The sequence below is a fragment of the Nipponia nippon genome, unplaced genomic scaffold (genome assembly GCF_047370975.1).
Source record: "Nipponia nippon isolate SJK-2023a ecotype South Korea unplaced genomic scaffold, ASM4737097v1 scaffold_1, whole genome shotgun sequence".
Classification (NCBI taxonomy): Eukaryota; Metazoa; Chordata; class Aves; order Pelecaniformes; family Threskiornithidae; genus Nipponia; species Nipponia nippon.
The window spans coordinates 23,921,454-23,945,462 of record NW_028262290.1 but is presented as its reverse complement, the minus strand read 5'-3'; the positions used below and the strand labels follow the sequence as shown (position 1 = coordinate 23,945,462).

General features: G+C 37.2%; 1 protein-coding gene across 7 annotated transcripts in view; it reads left to right on the top strand.

Moving 5' to 3' along the window:
• VPS13B (vacuolar protein sorting 13 homolog B) overlaps positions 1–24,009 on the top strand; it is a 483,190-nt gene that overhangs the window by 368,745 nt on the left and 90,436 nt on the right. For all 7 annotated transcript variants that reach the window (XM_087749030.1, XM_087749012.1, XM_087749022.1 and 4 more), the window contains 2 exons: positions 4,533–4,670; positions 16,074–16,481. In XM_087749030.1, the coding sequence (XP_087605156.1) occupies positions 4,533–4,670; positions 16,074–16,481 (546 nt within the window). The remainder of the gene's footprint in view (positions 1–4,532; positions 4,671–16,073; positions 16,482–24,009) is intronic.

Below are 24,009 nucleotides of genomic sequence, written 5' to 3'. Positions count from 1 at the left end.
CCATCCAGAATTATTCTTATTTTTTTTCTTTTTTTTTCTTTTTTTTTTTTTTTTTTTTTTTTACACCCACGCCTTTGATGGCAGGGGGTCCATGAAGAGCAGATGCAGTAGCTAAGACCACATGTAACCTCTGATCTAGCGGAGAGCCCCGGCTGCACGGAGAGCAGCGCAGGCTGGCTCTGGCAGGAAGTCTGATTCACTGCTGCTCCGTCGGCCCGTGCTTCCTACCAGGCAGGGAGAGGGTTTAAAGCTGTTTCCTAGCATAGCATTGAGGGAGTTCTGCTGGAGTGTCACCTGTTCCCCTCCGAGTATATTTATTGTCCAGTACATCTGCATCCATGGACGTGGCAGGGGTGCAGCCCCCACCCGTAAAGACAAGCTGGCCTGGGAATGTACATTCCTCCGGTTACTGTAAGTGCTCATTTTTGAACTTCCTGACACAGCACTTGTGAGTACGCTAGTAGAAATGTTTTCCCACTTGTGTTCTTTAAATTCCAATGGAAACCATTTTTAAAACAAGACCAAACGTTCCACTTCTGAGTTTGAAATGCAGAGATGATTGCAGCATCGTACTGGCTTTTAAAATTGACTGCAGACCAAAATATGATTCATCCATTGAAATAAAAGTGTGTTGCAGAGCTCATTTGCTCTGGGTAAAGTTCCAGCTGAACAGGCCAAGTTGCCATCCCATGCAAATGCTCGGTAGCCCTGTCCCCTGCCTGGTGGCTGCTGGGGTGCTGTGGATCGCTGAGCACCCCCGTTAAAGCCTCCCACGGGCTATGCCCCCTGAGCCGCCTTGGCTCTTGGCTACAAACTGGAACAGAACCACATTTTGGAGAATGAAAATCTTCAAGATGTGAAATTTCTCCTGCCTCCCTCCTTTCCTTTCCCCTTACACCCCTTTCTCTTCAGACGTTTGGATTTTGCTGTCTGCTGTTAACATAAGAATGAGGGGATAACGGGTGAAATCAAAAGCTTGCGAATTCAAATCAAGTTTAAGAAGATACTTCATAAACTGAAGTTTGGAGCTGAGGTCTGGACCTTAGAAAGACTAAAAGTGGCTTTGGATGTTTGGGTGGATTCAAAAATAGCCAGAGATTTTTTTTTTCCTAAAAAAAAGGGGGGGGGGGGGGAAATGTAGATGTATTGAAGGCCTCAGCTTCTCAGTCTTATAGATTTTAAATTACAGTCTTGGTTGTCAATCTGTGATAGTTGTCTCACCATTTTTCTTTTGCTGCCACAGACAAATTTTTCACATGGTGTAGAGGATAGAATTTCTGGCCGTCTTCACCACTCTCCACTTCTCAAGCCTTTCTTTTCTCTCTCTTGGCTTGCTGTGGAGTAATTCTAGCCTCTCCTTTTACTTACATATGTATCCCTTGGGTTTTCTCCAGCATTTTCTTTATACAAATAACTGCAAATTTAAGTGTTGATTTTTGGGAGAATCATAGAAAATGGAAATGGAAATGACCTATTATAATACATTATTCAGACCAGTTCCCTGCTGATGCGTAATTGTTCCCTGTTGTATATTTTATAGCGTTCTGTCAAGTGTATTTTTAAACATTCTGAATGCTTCCATCATTTCCTTGAGGGAGAAGAGTCCTTTTTCTAACAGCTCTCCCCATCAGGAATTCCTCACTTTTCAGCCTAAATTTTCTCTTTTTCATTCAGTTGCTCCTCTGGCAATTCCTATGCCCTTGGCATAGGGATTGACTGATTGATATTGTTTTATTCCTTTCCTGATCCTTAATCCTATGCAAATGCATATACTGTTTTCTACCTTAGAAGGTATTTTAATCAAGATACACATATTTCAATCTTTTGACCTTTGATGTAAATGAATTTGTCTTATCCAGATACATTTTATAGCTCCTATTTAGAGCTGCCTTAAAGTTTTTGAGATATACACCAGCCCAGTCAGTTTTGAAACCTCTGGATTTTAGCTTTCTTCTCATTATGTAAAAATTTATTTATTGACCTATATCTGGCATATTTGGATGTGCAGTCAAGTCTGTTCCAAATTAACCATATGCCATGGGCTTGGAAGCACTCAAACTAGTTCTTTGTGTGGCCCTTTGGGGTTATTACCTCCAATGCAAAATTGTGTCAGTGAAACTATCCTGCTTCCAGAATTAGCTCAGTTTCAGAACAACACAGTTTCACCTGAACAAAAGAAAAAAAAAAAAGTTTGAAATCAGTAAGGCCAGTGCTGGGTTAAAAGTAATATATTTTGTTGGACTCAGGCTAATTTTGTGCATTGAGGTTTCTTTGTGTTGGTTCCTAATCTGTAAATTCTGGAGTCCTTCTCATTATTCATGTAGCCCCGTCCTGCAGTGCCCTAGGTAATGAAGAGGTGACAGTGCTGCGCTCCTTGGAGACAGGACAGAGCAAAATAATCTCCTGAGAGCCCCATGGTTCCTGTATTTTTCTGATTCTGTGCTTACATGCTGCAGTTCCCAGTGCCCTGAGGGCAGTGTTTGTATAGCTAATGTAGTAAGTCACACAAGGATTTTCTGCTATGTAAATTCTTTTCATCAGAAATATTTTCATCTTTAAACAGCTACAACTTTGAAGTAATTATTAGGTATTTTATAACATAAACACATCTTAGGATAATAGGAATATGTGTAAATGTGTTCTTCAAAAGAAATGTTTGACTAAATTTCCTGGATTTTCTGAAAAGCCAGTGGATGTTCTGGGTTGCTATATACAGTATGTGATGATATCTTTCAAAAAGGAGACAAAATAATGGCATGTTGCAACGTTTTGCCCCGTATTGGTACGCCTATATGTTAATAGTAAATCTTCTGAAGGAGCAATAACTTAGAGATCAATTTGATTCAGTGATGTTCATTGCACAATGTTCAGTAATTTTTACGACGCTTTACAGTACATATTCTGAAAAACATTAGCATATTACTTATTTATTATGAGCTATTAGCACAAAACAAGGTATTATAATATAGATCCAAGATACAACATCCTTGTTCAGAACAACCACAAAACTGTATTTTGGAAAAGATGTGTACTTTGGTGATAAAGATTTTTTGTTATTATTATTTTCAGTGTACTAGGCAAACTCCAGACACAAGAAACAAGATATTCCCTAAAGCGGTTACTATAGAAAAGGGAGTGTGCCACACCATTCTAGTTAATGTAATTAAAGGAAAGGGCTAAGAACCATAAAAATGTAGAAATTCACATGGAAAATATACAAATCCGTTGTATGCAGTGACAGCTCTTAAATAACTGTTGAGAGCTGACTTTATAAATGTATAGTGGGAATAAAGGGAAGGAAAGGCTGTAATGTATATGCCATGCAGTACAAATACTGCTGTAAAGTCATTGCCTGAAAATTGATCAAATAGAAACAGAAGAATGTGCTAACTTTTGATCTTTTCCATATAGATCTGAAGTCATGATCAATTGGTTTCAGTAGGTTCTTTGAAATCACATAAGGGTTCATATGTGCCAAGTTTTATATGAATCACATGATAAGGTCAAGAAATACAAATTCCAAAGCTGACTTTATATACCCAGTCCACATATGACTGTGATACCACGATACCATATGTTGACTGTAATAGTGGGTATGTAAATGCTGTTCTTGAAAGGAATCCAGTCAGTAAAACTCAAATAAAGCAATTATAGCAGTTTTTAATTGACTGAAAATGGGAGAGAATAACATCAAGAAAATCTCCTCTAAGTCGTTAAGGATGAGGCAGACATTCAATAATTAACATAGCAGTCTTGATAATGAAGAATAATTCATTATTTAGAATTTGAGAACTGTAGTGCCAGAATTGATGACTATTATAATGAGGGTCTTGAGTTGCTAAAGATTAAAAACCCTATTTACAGTACGGTTTTTGCCATTTGTGATATGCGGAAAATGAAGACAAGAATAACAGTTGGAGGAAATGAATTTTAATGCACTATTGCAATATTATAAACTGATCAAAGGAATACAATTCAAGGTGATATGCAAGAATAGCTATGGATTAGCTCTTGGGTGAAACTCCAAAGAGAATGTTATAACCACATTGTCATTATGCTGTATTCCTGAGATCTGGTAGCATTCTGGTCTTTTAGCCTTTATCATTTATCTTTCCATTATTATTTAATCTGTCTGGCAATGAAAATACAATCTAGAAGTAGCAGGTTTTGAGCACAGATTCTCTTGTAAGGACTGCTTAAGTGTCATCATAATTAAAGCTAAAATTGTGTGCTATTTAAAGTCATCTTGTGGTAACTGATGTCTTTTACTCATATTTTAATTGGTATTTTTTGGGTTTTCTACATTTTGTGTAATTACAGCTTTGCCCTCTTGCCTGTGTATGCATGCATTGTTATACACATGGGTCTGTCCGTAGGCACAAGTGCTATGTTTAACTGTAGTATTAGGAATATTATTTACTGTGTTACATTTTAAACTTTTTTATTTTATTTAATCAATTTTGTATGTAGCATTTTGTTATGTATCATGTTCCTGGAATATCATTAATGACTATGATCATTATCACCTGTAGATCCCGGAAAGACTCTACCAGAAGCTCTGGATTATTGCAAGATTTGGTTGCAGACAGTAGCAGGAGAGGTAGATGCTAAAAGTGGTATTCCGCCTCCTCTTATCACAGTGCAAATTAAAGACTTCCTTAATGGACCAGGTAAGCATTGCACTTTAATCTCTGTTTTCTAATGCAATCTATTTGTAGATATGCACACATAGGCACATGCATTAGATCCTCAAAAAACTGTTGTATTCCTTGCAAATGAATGTGAAATTTTCCTCCAGCAGTTACCCTGAATTGAAATCGAAGTTGAGGAATGGTCAGTCCTGGACCAGTCATAGGCTTAAGGTCTAATTATTTATTTTCTTCCCAAAGTAAGTTTAGAAATTTTACTCCTCAAGAAGGCTGAGGTTGGCAAATTTCCAACCAAATGAAACCTACCTTCTTCTAGCCCTAGAACAACTGAAATTTTATTACAGTTGTGTTTATAAAAGCTGACTTTTAAAATGTTTCTGAAGATTTTTATAAGCCACCTTCTCTTGGGTTCTTTAGAATCTGGATACCTGGCATTGCAAATTCCTATCATCTAAAGTGTTGATACTGTAAAATTTAAAAAATAGTGATATTGTGTTTCTTTAATTAACACAGAATATAAGTGGTGTAGTATGAAGGTTTATTAGCATGTACTTAAAATAGTGTCACTTGAAGTTTTACTCCTAGAGTGTCAGAAACTCCTGCAAATTGAAGTATGTCATCCATTCTCTGTTTTGTGAATTATGTATTCATAACTACATTACTATGTAGAATATAATTGAGATATATTAAAAGTTAGAAAATACATTTTCATTTACCTGTGCCATCATAATACATTTTTCCTATGCATATTTGTTATAAGCTGTTGATTTGTGTAACTTGCTCCCCTCTGCCCCCAATATTCTTACTTCACTCCGAAGGAGCTGTTATCATCAGTCATTTAGTGAGCAACTCTTCAGTACCGGGTTTTCTTGTTCATTCGGTTACCTATTCACACAGTCTTACAGCACGTGATCTAAACCTGGCTCCACAGCAGAATTACTTATTGCCTCTGTGTTGCTTACTGCTTTAGGATCTGAGCACTACATAAATACTAATTTACCAGCACAACCCTCCCATAAGTGATGGAATAGTATGCCTTCGCCATTTCACAGAAGGCAACTGAGACACAGGGAAATTAAAGGTTTTCTCATTATATTAAGGTTATTAATTAAAAACACACAAATGAGTTTTCCAAGGTACCTAAAAATGTAGAAATTTAGATGTTGGAAACACAGTTCATATTGTCTTTGGGTGAAGCAGTAGTCATTTCTGCATATCAGACCCCAGGAGATCAAATTGAACAACCAGAGAACGAGATATACGTATTTAGCCACTGACTATAAATACTGTGGTTAAGTAACTTGAAAATCTATGTTTTGCACCCAGGCAGGCAGGAGTCTCAAGGAAAGAATAAAGTACATGAACAGCCTCATCATTGCCCCTTTCTGGTTTTCTGTGCTGCCTTAAAAGCATTATTTTAAGAGAAGATTTTAAAACCACCTGACAATGCAGAGCTTTTGTTATATTGATCCTTATTTGGCTCCATTAATAGGAACCTTCAGACCTACTGCATGTTCTACTGCCATTTGAACTAAAGGATTAATTGATAATAATAGTAGATTTTCATTCTAATCATGACCAGCAGAAGATGGGTAGAGACACCTACTATCCGTGGCCTTTTGGTCACTGCTGCCAGATTGGTTTTCTTTTATCCTCCCCACTCCACTCCCCCCAATTTTTTTGTGTCCTCTCTCCCCACATCTGGCAGATTCCCATATTCCCAGACCATTCTTCTGTGCGTTTGCCTTTTCTCAAGGTTCTCACTGTAGTTTCCCGGCATAGCCTTTATTTTTAATTTATTACGCACCTGAAGGTGTTTTCGTGATGCTCTCCTGTCAGTAGGACAGACTTCTAACTAAACTAGCAAACATGGAAGTTGGTACCAGCTTGCAAAGTATGCATTCACAAGTAGTCTAAGTGTCTACCCCATTCTCAACAATTTAGTGAGATCTCGAATCGGTGTTAAGTCTCTCCCCTCCATGGTATATGCCTAAATAGGGAACTGAAAAAACATATATTAATGCATCATAAACTTCAGTCTATTTATTCTCACAAAGCATATAAAACTTCAGAGACTTTCTCCAGGATCTCTTCTTAGCCAAAAGGCATTTTTTATCATATTTTTGCTGCTAATTGGAGCTATCATTACACATGACTCAACAGTAATTACTCTGAATTTTAATGAATTGTTTTGCCCGTCTAATATAACAAAACAGCTCTGCATTCCTTTGCAGATTTTTCTAACGTCAGCTGTTGCCACTATGAAATCCTCTTCAAATAAACTAACCTTTAGCAAGAAGCCTTCCTTGGGGGCTGGAGGTTTCATTGGATGAGTAATGGAAGGCGCTTTCCGCGTGTGATTGCGTCAGAACAGCACATGCAAAAAATTATGAAAGCTTGACAGCTCCTCAGCAGGCTACTGGAAAATAAGTTACTAACTCTTCTGGGGGGAAAGAAGTCCTCTAACCACAACTTCTTCCAGGGTGAGGTAGCTTGGCCATCAGCAGGCCTGGAGAAAGTGTCTACATCACCAGATCCTAACGAAGCTGGCAGTTGTTCACTGAGGACAAGAACCTCAGCAAAACTCCTGAGAGCTCTTGTAGGGTCACCAGACAAACAAAATTTGCAATGGGAGACATCACAGTTAATAAATTGAATAAATAAATGCACTGCTGGAGTACGCTTATGTGGCAGGCCTCGAAAGCCTGCTTTTTTTTGCTGAACATTTGGCAAATAATGCTGCTACTAAGTGGCATATTTTCTAAGGACATACTGTGTGTTTTCATATTCATTTATGTGTGTGTGTTTTATAACTTCAGTAAGTAAATTATTAAAATGCATTGGATGCACTAGTAGGTGCTACCTGTTGGGTACAGCTGATCTGCTGTTCTGGAAAGTCAGCACATTTTTAAAAGCTGTGCCTATGCAGACAAAAATCTGGATGTAGCCAGTGGGATAACGATACATTTTCTGTATAGATTTTAAGTGTTCAAAGTTCAGTGGTTTAATTATAGTGTCATTTTTCTCACAAAATACATTGTTGGTGTGCTGAGGTTACATTTCAACTATAATAAGCAAACATGTCTACGTTCTATGATGCAAACTACTATGCAACCAGTTAAAAGAAAAAATCTGCAAGTGGTCCCCAGTGTTTGCTGTGTTAGATAAAACCGGTACTCCTTGTAAATAGTTTGTCAGCTGAAGTAGATAAGTAGATAGTGTTCCACAGAGAAATCGTATGGTTTCACCACACAGGAAACCAGGTTGTCAGTCCATATTAGCTCAGAGATCAAAAAACTACAGCAAGTAGCTAAACTTGGAAACCACTAATTAAATGAGAATAACAGGATACATTAATGCACTTCTTGCGACATGAGTTGATTATTTTGTACATTTTTGGCAACTAAAGAAAAATGGTATTTCTTCCAGATTTAAGGTAATAGGATCCTAGGAGAAATAAGCATTCATCATCAGGCCTGTGGGAACAGACCTCAACTTTAACCCCACAATGTATTAAAGGACTATTCTTTCTCTTTCTACAGTAACTAATTATTATTAATTTTTTAAATTCCATCTGCATCAGTTTACATGACCCTCTCTCTTTTATATTCAGTCTGTTACTGGATTGTACATCTAATTCTTGTCTAATACATGTAAGTGAACTATTTATTGCTTCAGCATTAGATAGTATTCATTAGGTGAGGAACAAATATGATCATCTTGTTTTAATAGTTTTTGAAAATTTATTCTCTTTACCCTCTAGTCCCTTCTTTGGACTTTTTTTTTTAAATCAACTATGCTTCTTAACTATAAAAGCTGTCTTTCTGATGTATTTTCTGCATGCAAATGCAAATGATACAAAACATGTTTATGAAGTATAGCTTCATATGAATTGCCTTCAAATACTTATACATGCAAAATATAGACGGTTTATGCCAAAGTCCCCTTCCCCCAGCAGTTTCTTGGGAAGACATTAGACAAGGCGTGAATTAACTACGGCCCTTGATACTTTGCCTCCCAAAATAATTTCTATGAAAGAAACTGTCCAGACAAACTAAGAAATACCGTGTCCCACTGAAAGATGAAGTGAGAACCGGGGGACCTGGGGGATTTCTGTGTCCTGCCGGTCCCTCCCTGGCACTGTTTGCACACCACGAGGGGCACAGCACTGGATCTAGGGTTAGGCGTAGAAAGCAACAAACAAAACTGCACCCTAGCACTCTCTCCAGCTTTTTTCCCCCTGTTTGCAAAGGCAACAATTGTATCCATTAACAAGGTCAGTGGTTTGGAGAAACCTGGAAAATAGCAGCTACCAGAAACCCGCTAGAATAATATCTCCAGCAGGTGATAGATTAGTTGGAACAAATTGGAACCATTGCACTTAGGCAATCCTGGTTTCTTTCAAGCTGTTTTAAAAATGTCGTCATTTTAATACACAATATCAGCCCTGCGGAACAGTCCACAGCAGGTTAATTTGAATCATATGATGTATCACTGCCCTCAGCTGACATGAGCTCTGTTCCATGTGTGAAGCCATAATAAATCCATTCCCAACCGAGGCAAATTCCCTGTGAGAAGGTGAACTAATCCAGGCCTCACACTGGCATGTTAGCCCTCCATAATTGAAAGCAGGGCCACCTGTTCCCAGCACAGTTAGCCTATAGAGAGAAAATTAGCATTAGATCAGATACTTAATATATTGAAAAATCATTCATACTACTTGCAAGTTCAGCTGTGGGCTGCTTAACATGACATCATATATAAACCTAGGAATGTGCCCACTTGATCCCAGTTTAACAGTTTTGTTAACCATGGTGTTTGTTAACTTTGAAATGAGAATTTTTTGATTTAATGAGAGCTGACACGTGAGAAGGGGAACTAGCCAGGGTGCAGACTTTTCTAATTAACTCTGGGTCATTTGCAAAACTTTTGAGCTTTCTAGTAGGTTTTTTTCCCTTTGCTCTTTTACAAACAAGTTTTTAAAGCATTGACACTGTAGCCATGAAATGATATTTATTTGATTAAGAGGGCAAGGAGAAATATTCCAAACAGGTGTACCAGCCTGTAGCCATTGCTTTGGTTTTGACACATCTATTGTCTGTAATATCAGCGTAATAATGTGTAAAATTATCAAAGTACCTTTCTAAAAGCAATGTCTACAACACTTAGCTTAAATGAAATTTAGTTTCTTAAATGCCTAAGTACTGAAAATGAAGACTGCACACTGAAACCACATGGATAAGTTTGAAAATATTTTCTTGGTATGTTTTTTAGTGTATTGGCATTGTTTTTAAAACTTATTTCAAACATTTGCCCAATTTTCTGAAGTCCTCTTTTTTTTTTTTTTTTTTCCTTTCTTCATGTATCTCTTAATATAGATGTCTTATTCAGCCGCTAAAGCAGATAATACAGTTAGTATTTATGGGTTCTTTTCCATCAACCTGCTCCATGACCTGGAGCAATTTATTTCATCTCACTGTGTTGTGCTTCAGCTTCCCTGACTCTCTGTCGAGAGAGTTAATGTTTCCCTTAGCTAGGGTTTTCCTTTCATGGCAGTGCCTCCCGGTGCCCACATTATCATTTTTGGCCTCACCACCCAAGCCTTGACACACTTCTGTAATATATTCGGTAATTGCACAGTTGCTTCCTTTCAGTCAACATCCTATGAATAACAGTAACCTTCCATCCTTTATTAATGGTATCTTTGGTCTTCTCGACCTACAACAATTTATTTTGGTTCAATTGTGACAATTTAAGGAAAATAATAGAATTACATCACTGAGCCTTGTCTGAGATCTCAAACCCAGGCACTGGCTAGCTAGAGCTCTTAATGTCTTCGTGTCACCTTCGCAAAATGTCAACAACATACTAGGTTGTGGAAGTAGGGGTTGTTATCACTGGGGAACACACCACATGGCTCGAGTTGATTAAGCTCCCTGAAGGCTGTAGTTTGCCATATTGGCCTTAGAGAGCTGCTTCTGTGGGGCTCCAGCACACAGGCGGCAGTAGGTAGAAATACTTAACAGTGACTACCAGCCTCTTCAAGGCTAATTGGCATCTGTCTCAAAGAAGCAGAATACAAGATGGACTGCAGATGGCCTCTGAAGCCTTGTCTCAAGTTTCTTCCTTCTTTTCCCTTGATCCAAATTGGGAATGATGAATTAGAGGATAAAAACAATTCGTTTGTATTCTTCTTGCTTTTCAGTTTCTTTTAATTTGTCTCTCTTTTGATGCCTGACCAGGGACAATTGAGAACAGTACAGCTAGTCTTTTCTTTACATGTCTCTCTCTCTCCTATTTTTATAAATTTAATTTTTGCAATTCAGCCATTTCCCTGTTACTGAAGGGCCACCCTGACTCCAAATCAGAATCAGGGCTCAAGATTACCTTTACCTTCCTCAGATTTCCTCTGTTAGACTCCTTACATCAGGATGGGTGGCTCCCAGAAAGAAAGAGTATTACTGGTGGTAAAATGTTTCATGCCTGTTGGCTGCTCCTCTCCTGTTTAGGACTAGGAAATTCAATCCCTGTAAGAGTTTAGGGCAAGTAATAGTTTCTTCTATAGCAGTACTATTTACTAAGAAGTTTAATATTTTACAGCCTTCTTGGGGTAGGGAAGAGTGAGACCCAGGTCCAACCTGAGGAAGAAAAACCTGACCTATATTAGCTATGAGAAATAAAGGATCCACTGCAGAATGAGGGGTATGGGAAGTGAACAAATTCTTGGAAAATGCCATATTTTTCTCTCTCACAGTTCAACATTTCTCATAGTCTGTGAAAAGATCCCAGTCTTATAAATAAAGCTTATAAATAATTTTCATGGAGTTTACTTTCTGGTTTTTCAGATTAAGAGTATACTATGGTAGTTTATTAGTCATAGAAATAGTAACCTGGTGTGCATTGTTACGGCATATATTAGAATAAGCCCACTGACTTCAGTAAGAGCTGGGATTGACCTAAAGCAACTCGCTAGGAGCTCTGTTATTTTTGTGTTGCTTATTCATCCTTAGCCCACCAAATAAAAAGTCCTTTTGAGTAATATCATTATCCCAAGTTCACAGAATAAAATTATATCTTCACAGTACAAATCTGAATGTTATGGAGAACAAGGGTAAAATACTCATAACCCTGAAATTTTTTATCTGAAGCTCTAAGTAATAAAATGACAAAGAAAGAAATTGTTTCAGACAGAAATTTCAGAGTGCTGCTTATAGGTTTTCTTTTATAGATGTTATGATTTTGTTCAAATAGGCCATATTGAATCCATTGGGTTTTTTGTAATAGATTTCAAAATACATAATAAATGTAAGTAATATGATGACTAATGGGTCAAGTGAAGTTGGAACTTTTTAAATGAGAAAATAGCTGGAAACAGTTTTCAGGAAACTATTCCAGTTGATTTTTGGTCCCCCACAAGGTGTACATTAACATAAACTCCGTAGAATCGCCTCTGGGACCTGAATTCCCTCTCTGATTTCATTATTGCAACGTGATTCTTTTCCTTTTGCTGTTAAGTCATCTCCTGGTGTGGTGGGAGCATATAATAAGTGTAATTTATTTATATTTATCTAATCTCCTTTTAACTCAATAGTTATTTCATCATTCTGTTTCCTAGTAGCTGTTCAGAAAGTTGTGAAGGGTAATTAGAAACTAATAATTGACAGACATGGATTTACTGGGTAATCTAAAGAGATGTAGTAAAGAAATTGGGAGAGAGAAAGAACAATTCAAATTCTACACTCAAATGCTACACTCTAGTAAAAAAAATATTGCTTTGATATCATCTAGTTCAGTCTGATTTAAACATAACCAGAAACAACTCACTTGAATGCAATCTATTTACATGCGCAGTCATTTCTTTACTATTTATTTGCTGGAAATAGATAACACCTGGCAAAATAAGTTATTGCTATTATGTCTTAAATCTAAAGAAAGCATTGGGGTATAATTGTGGTAGCCGGTCACTAGTAGGCAAAGGAGAGACTGATGTATTTGAGGAGTTAAAGGTGGCTTTGAGCTACTTTTTACCCTGTCCTGATTCTGATGTAATTTTGGACAATTCAAAGAGTTGTTTGAACTATAGGAACCTGTGTTTTCCTACCAGTACAGAATCTGCACAGTATTGTGTGGTATGCTTCCCAAGGTGTTTAAAATCGTCTAAAAAGACTGTTACCCTTGGATTTTGCACCCTGGAAATTTTATTCCAGCTGCATCTAGGTGACCCTTGACATTGTAACATCTCTTTTTAGCCCATTTTGAGTGACTGGAGAAGCTGCTGAACATCTATCTTCTTCAACTGCTATAAATAGCTCTTCATGTTTCATCAGTTTTCACTGTTTCTGTCCGTCACTTAAATATGTTTTTCTTAGAAGAAATGTTAAAGTTTCTTTTGTAGTGCTAAGTATAAAGTGTCAAACAGGACAAAGACTAAAAACATGTTGATTGCTCAATTGGATTTTTGTTTTTTGAACATTTTACTTAAAATGCCAAAGAATCTCCTTACATAATCTTTCCCCAGTTGTAAAAATAACCTATGCCATTATGAGTGAGTTAGAATATTTGCAGTGAAGATTCCAGAGTTACATTTTCTGCAATTATGCTTCTGGCTGCCGCTACCTTCTGTTGGGGCTGATTCACTGGATAATCATAACTTAATACAAACCTTTGTCAAGTTATCAGTCACAACACCATTTTTCTGTGTGACATGTGCAGTTTCCAAACAGAAAACAGGGAAGTCATTTGCATTTCTCTGGTGTCCTAGTGTCCATTTTTTTTATTGCTCTCTTGGAGGAGCACAGTGTTTGTGAAAGCAGTGATAAAACACAGGCGAGGACCACAGGTGCTGTGCATGTTCCACTACTGAGCTTCACCAGTGCCCTGTATCTTCTCTGCCCTGGCCTGAGGAAGCCCAAGAGGGAACTATTGCTCTCATATTCATCTGCTTTTATATCTTTCTCAATCAGTTTACTCTCTGGCTTTAGCTTGACACCTGTTCTATCAACTTATGTCTGAGCAGTTTTTGGGTTGTAGGGGGTTTTTTTGTTTTTTCCTCTTCTGTGCTGTACTACCATAGGAAAGTGCTGGCAATAAAATGTGCCTTTGACAAAGCAGTTAGATGTGAAAGCTGTCACACCAAGCAATAAGGGTCCTTTCCTCATTTACTAACTTACAAACTTAATTATGTAGCAAAGCCAAGAACATCTATTCTGTTTTACTCCTTTATTACTACATCACCAGTGGAGAAAATTAAGTCAATAAGGGACTTGTTTTGAAAGTGCCTAAATGATTCAGAAACCCAAATCCTAGTGTGAGCTGGATTTCAAACTTGGGGCATTTTAAAAATGCTGCTCATTTGTTTGGTGGGTTTTTGTGTGTGTATGTGTTTTAAACATTTGATTAGAATAGTACTCCTTTCCATTTGAGTATCATAAGTAAATTAATATTGTAATGTCACATGGGTCTCAACTTTCTTTGTAAGTCTCCTTTCTCCATTAAAAGGGAGGAGAGGACCGATGATGTGTGCAAAAAGGCAGGCGAGTCTTGGGGTATTCCTTAGCGCCAAGAAGGGTGGAGAGATTTTCAAAAGTGTTATGACACTTTTCTTCCCTTCGTTTTAATTAAAAATATCAGTATATAAGTATTTTGAAAAATCTTCCAAGTTGATTATGTGGGGTTTTGGATGCCTAGAAATCTTGCTTTCTTCTAATGTTCAGCTTCCTAGCTTTGATACTTGCCTTTCTACTAGGTCCGTGTGTTAGCTAGTGTTTTGTCACAGTTTCTAGGAAGGCTTTAAAACAAGAGAAAGCATTTTCAGAAAACCATTAATTAAAATCGTAAGTTACAATTAAAATAGTTTTTTAGTCTTAAATTTCAGTTAGCTGTGGCTTGTGGAGTACTACAGACTTTTTTCTAAGATTGTTTTGGCTTTTTTAAATTCAGCTATAGCAAATCTTACATGGCCATTAATGAGTTTCTCTTATCTTTGTAGAAAAAGTGCTAGTTTATAATTCAGAGACTTACCTATTCAGATACTAAAGCATCTAACTGAAGTTTAGAACCCTCAGATATTGTCGGGGTCAGAAAAGTGCTTTGTCATGTGCCTGGGACTCTCTGAAGTCAGTATAAACTTATGCTTAAGAGCAGCTCTAAAGCTCTGCTCCTGCATCCCTTTACTGGTGTTGTAAAAACGTGTAATTTACCTAAAGAGTGGGAGAATTGAGCTCATCAGTTTGCATCAGCATTAAGAGTAGAACATGACCCTGAACAACTTGAAACTAGGTCCTAATTGTGGTGAAATATTCATTAATTGTGTAAAAACTTCAACAAACAGTGTTTCCTATATGTATTTATAATGAAATTTGAAACTAAGTAGTGCTGTTTTCTCTGAACATTTAATCTAGTTTAGGTATATGCACAGAATTTTAATCATTTCTTGTTCTTGGGGGTGGGGTGGTGGGAATCAAACAGCAAAGTGAAAAGCAAACTTTTCCCCCTGCCCAGGGTAGCTGTCTCATTACTGGGTGAAAGCTGAATTTGAAATGAAAAACTTTAAAAACTAGGTTAAAGCTGGATTTCTGTAATGAAGTATAATGTACTGATAAAAAGGCAGATAGCAGCACAGAAATAAGTTTCAACCGTCATAAAATCCTGCTTTCCATCTGTGAAATAACCTTGGTAATTGCAACATCTCAGCTACTAAAACATCACTATTGTCAATGTTGTTCATATTAGTTGTGATTTCTAAAAATTCTGTGAGACTTTTAGCAGTCTGGGAAGTACCAATATCCTTTACTAAGGAGACAAAAGAACATTTTAAAAATATTAGGTTATTCCAATCTCCGTGGAAAACAAAGAAATCTAAACACAGCTCAGTTTTTATATTTGCTTTTGATTTCACATTTCATCTTGAAAATGCATTGAAGAATACTGCATATTAGCTGTGTAGGAAACAATAGAATATACATGTTATTCACTCATTTAAATGTGTTGAAAATGTTCATTGTTGGCTTTGGAGTTTAGTCAAATAGTTCTACTGGATGTAAAACTCGAGAGAATGTGAAGTATATTTTCATTCTGACACAAAAGGACTAATGTATTTACCCTCCTACACACTCGAATAAAGTGTGTGTCTTTCAGATAGCTGTGGTGATCCCTGGGAAGAAATAAGGAAATAAGATCGACGTTGTGACATGTTTCTTCCTTTATAACTGTATATAGTGAAGATTGCTTATAGTACTTTTCATGAGGTTTTAATTCAGATTTATTCCTAAAAATATTGTTTCATTCTGTTTTACCACTGATTCAGTCCTTTTAATGAGATATGGTAAAAATAACATTATCTCCACAAAATGCCGAACATTTCTACATTGCTTGAATAATTGCACTATAGCTTCTCAGATTTCTTTCTCCAATTCTCTCCTACAGCTGACATAAATGTGGACGTATCAAAACCTTTGAAAGCAAATCTCAGTTTTGTCAGACTTGATCAAATAAACGAGTTTTTGAAGAAAATCATGACCACAAATGATCATGAGCCCAGGAAAGAGGCTGCTCCGTCAGCTGGGGTTATTCCAGATGAGAGCGTCACTTCAGTAACCAAACACCCCAGTACAAAGGATTTGCTACCTGCAGCGCACAGCAGCGCTGTGCAAAAGGCTTCAGTACAAGAAAACTTGTGGCGAGCCCTTTCCTGCTTCCAGAAAATTTCCATTCATACCGTTCAAATGGTTGTTGAGATGGAAACCATCCCACATCCCAGTAAACCTTGTTTGTTAGTCTCTTTATCAAACCTCAGTGGGAGCCTGAATATTAAAAGTGGACATAAAACTGCAGGTAAGAGTTTTTGAAAGTTGGAATTGCTACTGATTTCTTCGAGTGGTGGTCTAGTAACCATTTTAAAGCATGGGGCATTGAGGGGAGCTCCTCTGGCTAACGTAATAAATCCACAACAGAAAATAGCAAATCCCTGCTAGACTCCATTACCTGAGATTTCCTTTCAATGAGGCAGCACCCAAGAGCGCTTAATTTTGTATTTAATATCCCCTAGCTTGTAATTACTAATTTATTGACAGAATTCTGGCTGGAATAGTCGTTACAAGAACCAATATTCTGGTATTCTGGTAATTCAAAGGGCAAAATTTTGACAGTTTTCACTCTATAACTACATTTTTGTGTCAGGACCCTATATTTCTGTTTAAAAAAAATACAAAAATAATTGTTCAGAGCCCTGACGTATGCTACTATGTAAATATTGGGTCATACCATTATTCTCCTCCAGGCTTATGAAGTTTTAAGTTTTTACATGCTTCCTCTGCACTGCTGAGAGTCACCCAGGGGAAAAAAGGCGCTCCAGCCTCATTACTGCAGAACTGCAAGGAAACTTTACACCTTGGGTACAATTAACAGGATACCAGAGACTCATTTAAAATGAAGACATTTTGAGTATCTTTTTTATTAGTCTTTTAATAAAATTGAAGAGATGGTACATTTACATGATGTGGAGATGAGCCAGATGCAGGTAGTTGGCAGAGTAGCTTGCGAGGTAAAATGGTCTGTAGCTGAGAGGAACAAGTTGTAGGCCAAGAGAGGTGGTGATTTATTTCTTTTTCATCAGAAATATTTCTCCTCAGGCCAGCGAGTTTCAGTGCTTCTTTATTGTTTTAAAAGTTAAAAATGAAAAATTTAAGGTTCGTAGGACATGAAAGCCTGTGAAAGTGCTGGAGCCTGAAACTCTTGATTTATCCATAAATAAACAGCAGTACAGGCAAGAACAGTGCCTGCGTTCCCACGCTTTTCCGAACGAATCGCAACCCTAGCATAGAAAGCACTGCAACTGAGTAAAGGGCCTTTCTAATGTCCTTTAAATAGTTCTAATTTTCCTTCTGTTTTCTTTCTAGTTTTCTTTCCTTCCATCACTTCCCCTCTATCATTTATACACTCTCCGTCCCATGGTACATTATGGTATCCACTCAGCTTCGATATATCAAAGCCAAGCCCGTTCCGTCACTGTACTATAAAGCAATTTGGCAAACTCAGCAGCGTATATCACTTACCCTGGAGTTTTTCATCCTCCCAGAAGGAGGATGTACCTTGCCTTGCACGTTAAGCCTCAGAAACATTCTGCTACGAAGTTCTGTTTCTTAATTCTTCTGGCAGTCTGAGGAAGCCAATCTTTATTTTTCATGTTACAAGCTATACATGAATCTTCAGTATATTTGTAGTCTGGCAAGCATTGTTAAGTAAAGCAATACTGATGCTGAATCTAATGAAAATGGAGATTAGTTATTCTATATGAATAACTTTCATAACCAGACAATAAATAGACATCAACAGACTCTGTTCACATTTTTTTCCAGTTAAAGTTGCCTTATCTTTGTTTTATAAAAAGAAAAATACATGTGCATGAGGTTTTGCATGCTGTTGTGATGGTGCAATGAGTTGTTTTAAGTTTCAAGAAGTGCAAAAGACACACTTCCACAAAACTGATTGAAACTGTCAAAAATTCTTTTAATAAATTGTTTGGATTTTTATTTAAAATCATTAATTTGAAATTAAAGTGCAGATAGAAACCAAAGTGGATATTGTAACTTCAGGAAAGAAGAAAAATTACTTAGTGTGGGGGAAATGGTATTATAATTTTGTGTTAAAAGTACTTTAGAAGAATACCACAGTTACTAACTAGATTTGTTTTATTATTGCAAAGAAATTATGCAAGCTAACTCAATTTAAAAAAAGTGTAGTAGCTGTGTCTTGGGAGCAAGGAGTATTTAAATATGTCAGTTCTTCACTACTTTTCTTTTTACAAAAGGTTTTATAGATATACCTTTTGAGCTAAACAGGGTTAATGTCAAATTTTTTTTTTTATAGAATGAAACTAATACGCAAATACTTCACTGTGTCTTTGATTTTACAGTCAAATAACTATTGTGACCATCTGCAGCAGCTGCATTTTACGAATTATTTGCTGAACCAAACTAAGCACAATGACAAAAGTAGTCATCTCAGATGTACTGTTAAAACAGAGGAAGAAAAAGGAGCATTGCTTGCCTTTTGTACAGTATGGCCATCTGCTGTACAGATGTTATTATATAGAATGACTTCAGATACAGTAATTGTAGAAAATTTTCATTAAAACCTCAACAATTTGCACTTGTTTACTTGAATCTGCATAACTCCCCAGTGAGACAACACAATGCGCTTGGGGTTTCTTTGGTTCTCACTAGCTTTCTCTTTGATCCTTTTGATGTGCTGACTTTAATAAACATAGTTAAAAACACTGGTCAAAAACATCATGGAAAAAACTACAAAGGAACAATTATAGTAGTAGAAACTACACTAATCCCTTACTTACGCAAGCTATTTTTAGTGAAATATGTTTTTTTTACACATTTTATGTGGCAGTGTTTTATAAACAGTGTAAATGACCCCTTTTCCAGATGAGTTTTAATGTAGGAGATGAAGTTGGTTTGTAAGGAATCCTATTTGCTAGGAATTATTTAGCAAAAAAAAAAAAAAAAAACTCGCAAGAATGTATCGTCAGCATTTTTCCTCCCTTATAGAGGGAAAACAAAAGTGCGTGACCTTGTTTAATGCTTTGATTTTTTTCACTGAAATTAGGAAAGAAGCTTGCCATATAACTTTTTTTTAATTATCAGTTTTTCCTCTAGACTTTCCTGGTTTAATCATGGAAGCTAAAGGCCTTCTGTTTTAATTTTTCTTCTTAATTTCTTATGAAAGTAAAAAGATGTAGCTTCTGAAAAACAGAGGGGCTAATTAGTTGAATTATTTCACTTCTAACAAAATAAATTGTAAGTGTTGAATACTCACATTGCAAGTGGATCAAATTAAAACACCTCCATTTCTACATATCCTGCTGCACTGTTATACAACCCCAAACCTTTAGTGTGTCAAGGGACTTCATTTTTTGGACATTTTTCATGTTTTAATACAACAGTTACTTACAACAACATGGTTACTATTTCTGCTAGAATACTTATATTCTCCTCTGTACTTACGGTGAAATCCTGAGTATTTTGGTTTTAGTAAAGTAATACTATTGTAGAATGTGATGCAGTGTATTGGCAAAAAACAAACCAAAACAAAATCCCTTTTCCAAAAAAAAAAAAGATATTATTAATTTTACTTTAGAAGAGGCTATCAGTACAGTTTTTCTGATACCCTTAAGGCCAGGAGTTTGTCGTACTGATGTTAAATAAAATAATTCTCTGTAGTTGTTTTATATTTTGTGGCTTAGAGTTACAAGTTAAAACTTGTACCCATTTCATACAAGCAAATAACAAACATTTAGCTCATTTCTGGCAGCTTATTTGTACTCTTGACAGAAAACCCCAAGTTCAAGAACTATCGTTAGACCTGGCTCAGTGATTTTTGTCCTCTGAAGTATGTTGCATCTTCTACAAAGCGGCTGGAGCTCTGGAGTGCCACGTACCCAGTCAGATTTGAGATTGCTTGGTGCCACACTTGAGATGCGTAGCTCATTCCGGAACAGTCACATGCCATTAAAGTGGAAATAATTTTTAGCAATAAATACTAGGAAATAGAATGCAATTCTGAACATATGGCTTTCAGCTAATTTAGGTTTGGTGTTGAAATTAGCACTACCTACCTGCCAAAAGAGCAGATAAATGAGAGAAGCTGAGGACTGTACTCTCCCCAGAGTGAAAGACAGCAAGAAGCCTGTAGCCTTATTTTGCTCTAGCTGGACACAGGAGGGAAGTCTTGCTGTTCAGTGTCTGAACTGAGAGAGTTACGGACGTAAAATATTCCAAAGATCATAGACAGAATTCCCCAGCCCTTCGTCTTGTATGCAGAGATGATTACTTTAGCATATAAATAAGGGAAAAAAATAAACACTAGTTGAGTGTATGATAATTGCTAGTGTTTAACCTGAAAGAAACTGCAAACTTAGGATACTTTACAGAAATATTAAAAATTAAATGCAGCTATTAATTGGTGTAGAGCAAAGACCAAACTTCATTTTGGAGTTAACCGACTCTCTCGAGAAAACTCTGCTAAGGCGTTGTCATAGCCTTTGGATGCTGCAGATATGCAAGTTAGCCCACGGGGAAATAAAACATTAAATGAGATATGACTACCTAAAATAATATGCAGCAGTAACAAGCCATTTACAACACCCAGAAGACCTCTGTTACTTTTAGAAAGAAATATAAACTCTTTCCAACACTTGAACAATAGGAAATTAATTCTTTGTCAGTAAAAGCCAGAGGACAAACTAAATATTTAAATGGCCACTGAGGACTGAGGTGGAAGTGCAGCTTGTAGACAGCTATACAAATCACTAACAAACCTTAATGAATATTGGGTGTGGGCATCAGGGTCCTGTCAGATTTGACACCGTGTCCCAAGTAGCTTAAACCTAACACTCAAGAAAAGGTGGAGACCTCATCAGGTCTCTAACATCTGGGATTTTATTTGTCATTTTGGCATACCCTGCAAGCGCAAAAGAAAGAGTAAAAGGGGATTATCCTGACAATGAAATGAGTTACTGAATCTTGTGATAATGAAAAGCAGAAGAATTCTAATTCCTTTCTATAGTCCCTGAGGTGGAGGTGCGTTTATAGTTCTGCAGGAGTATAATGCAGGAGGGAAGAACAGATGGCCTAAAATCCATGAAACAGGACACCACCTAATCCCAGGACTGAGTACCACTATTAATCCTGGTCAGATTCCCTACTGGTACTTTGTAACAGCGTTCAGAATTGCTACTGATGAACTAGCACATTAACTCGGGGGGGGGGGGGGGGGGGGGGAGAAAAAAACAGTTAGTTGTAAGTTGTTGATTCAAGACAGCGTGCACTAATTTTGTAGAACTGCATTTACAGTTTAAATACTTCGACTTTAAAAAGTAGACTCCAAGTGAAATTCAATTCAGAACAAATATGGTTGTTTTTGTAATCTCTTCAGCTTTTATTGTGAAAGTAATTGCATATTATTTTGAGACTGGAATTTCTTTTGTTGTGTGGATCCCAGTGCTATATGTGGCAGTAGTAGGTGATACAGCATTTTCATGGTAGTCAATTCTATAGAATGTTCACATTCATGAGGAAATACAGATAACAGTGAACGCTGAATATTTTCTTTGTACATTTTATGCTTTCTGTGCAATTCCTCCAGTCCAATCTACATTTTGCAGTGTGAGGTACAGAACACAGAGGTGAGGCATTACTGCCTGGTCTTAAGGACCAGTTCCTTAAGTTGCTTAAATTGTTGACATACTGGCAACAAGTTTCTTCTTTTTCTATGACAAGAATATTTTTTATGGGATGAGATTACCAGCTTGCTGCCCAAAGGAAAGGTGCAATTCCATACGAAGTTTAGGTTACTGTGGCCGCACGTTTCCACACTCTGCCTTGTGCTAGCTCTGTTACTCGGACAGCTGTTCGTTGAGTTGAGTCGAGTCGAGTCGGGGCACTGATCTGTCTGAAAACTAAGCCAACAGGAAAGAAAAGTTTCCAGCAAGATTGTCTCCTTAAGCTGGCTCACTGGACAGGTACACGTTAATGACCGTGCTGGCACAAAAGAGAATTCGGAGAAGTATATAAAGGAGGGAGGGGGAGGAGGGATCGAAGGGAGGACAAGATTGGAGCGTAGGAGCCTGGACCTGGACTGGCCTTAATCCTGGGGACCCACATCCCAAGAGTGCAGGGAAACCTGTTCAGTTTGTATGGCCTGGGTATATCTGTCAAGCCTTGGACTTGCACAAGCATAATTCACTGGGTTATAGAGGCTCAAACAGCTCCGGTGCTGCCAGGCACTGTCTTCAGGATGGTTTATTTACAAGGCAAAGTTACCCTCTAGTTCACAGACTATTTAGTTTATCAAAGCAGTTGAAATCCAGTGAATCAAGCGTAGGGCAGAGGAGCAAGGGCCAAAGCTGTAATTCTAATTCAGCCTTGTGGCAATTATATAGGGCTGCATTTTGAGTGGCATCCACTATTTTGTAGTGCTTCATTTACTGTGCAACCATTCAATGTCTGATTTTTCAGTAGTGCTAAGCATCTACAACTTTCTAAATCAGTGACAGTTGTAGGTACCAGCTACCTCCTGAAAACAAACCAAAGTTTTGAACCAACCACCTAAAATTAAGATGTGAAAATACATAGATTTTTTTAAATTTAAGAACCTCTCCATGCCCATCTGTAGAGCTGGAGTGAGAATGTTTAGCCACTTTTCCGAAAACTGCTGATATCTAAAAATAAATTGTTTATGATACGAGAACCAAGTATTACTCATGTCAGTATAGCACCCAGTCAGTTTTGAAAGCTGGACTCGCGGCTGCAAAATGAACACTATTTTTGTTGTTTTCCATTGTGCATTTTTATCCACTTAATGAGAATAAGATAGGGCAATATAGAGCTTTACAAATATATTCTAAATTATTGTATACCAAAGAGAGCCTTGACCAAAAATGCAAATCCCTTTAGATCTTAACTGTAATATGCCCTGTCCGATCAGGCATCACAAAATCCCAAATTACCAAATCAACAAGCGAATTGAGATTTTTCAGCTATTTAGTACGCAGTAGTGTAATGAACATGATGTACCTGCCCAGTTATTCTTTAAGGGAGATGAGCTCATTTCAAATAGATAACCATCTTTGACTTCTCTTCTGATTCATCACTGACCTGAACTGCATTTGAACCTTGTTAGACACAAAACAAGCAGGATTCCTGGCCTGAGCTATAAAATATAATTAAGCCCTTTTGAAATGATGTGTAAAAGAACATAGCTTTACCCCCACTATAACCACTACCACCACCACAACCAATAAAGTTAAATCAAGCACTGCCTGTAATGGATTAAAATAATAAATGTTCCTGCATTTTAGTGTTTGAAGTATTTGAAGAAAACAGGCTCCCAGCAGCCAGGACTGCTGAATGCATGGGGACATTTATTAGTGACGAATTCAAGGGTTTGGCCTGTTTAAGATCATTACTTTCTGTTTACCGTGTGTTACACATCTCGTGTTTTTACAGAGCCCACATGTGTCCCCATGTAATGCTGAAAAACTCTCTTTCACTAAAGAATAGTTAATTGGTAATCTGTAAACATTGTTGTCGTGGGGAGAATGAACGATCGTAAGATTCAGCTCGACACTAATGAGAAATCCAGTGCGGTCAGTGGATTGTTAACTAAACCTCTCCTGGAAAATTGTCCTTTACTACGTCTCACCATTTGTTTGCTACTGCTGTTTCCAGACTTGAAGAAATTGGCTGACTCTTAAATTAACTGCATTATTTCCCTTGTAATTATTTTCATAGCTTTGTTACTCTTTCTTCTCAGAAGCTGCTTCGTAGAGGATACCTGCCAACAGAGCAGT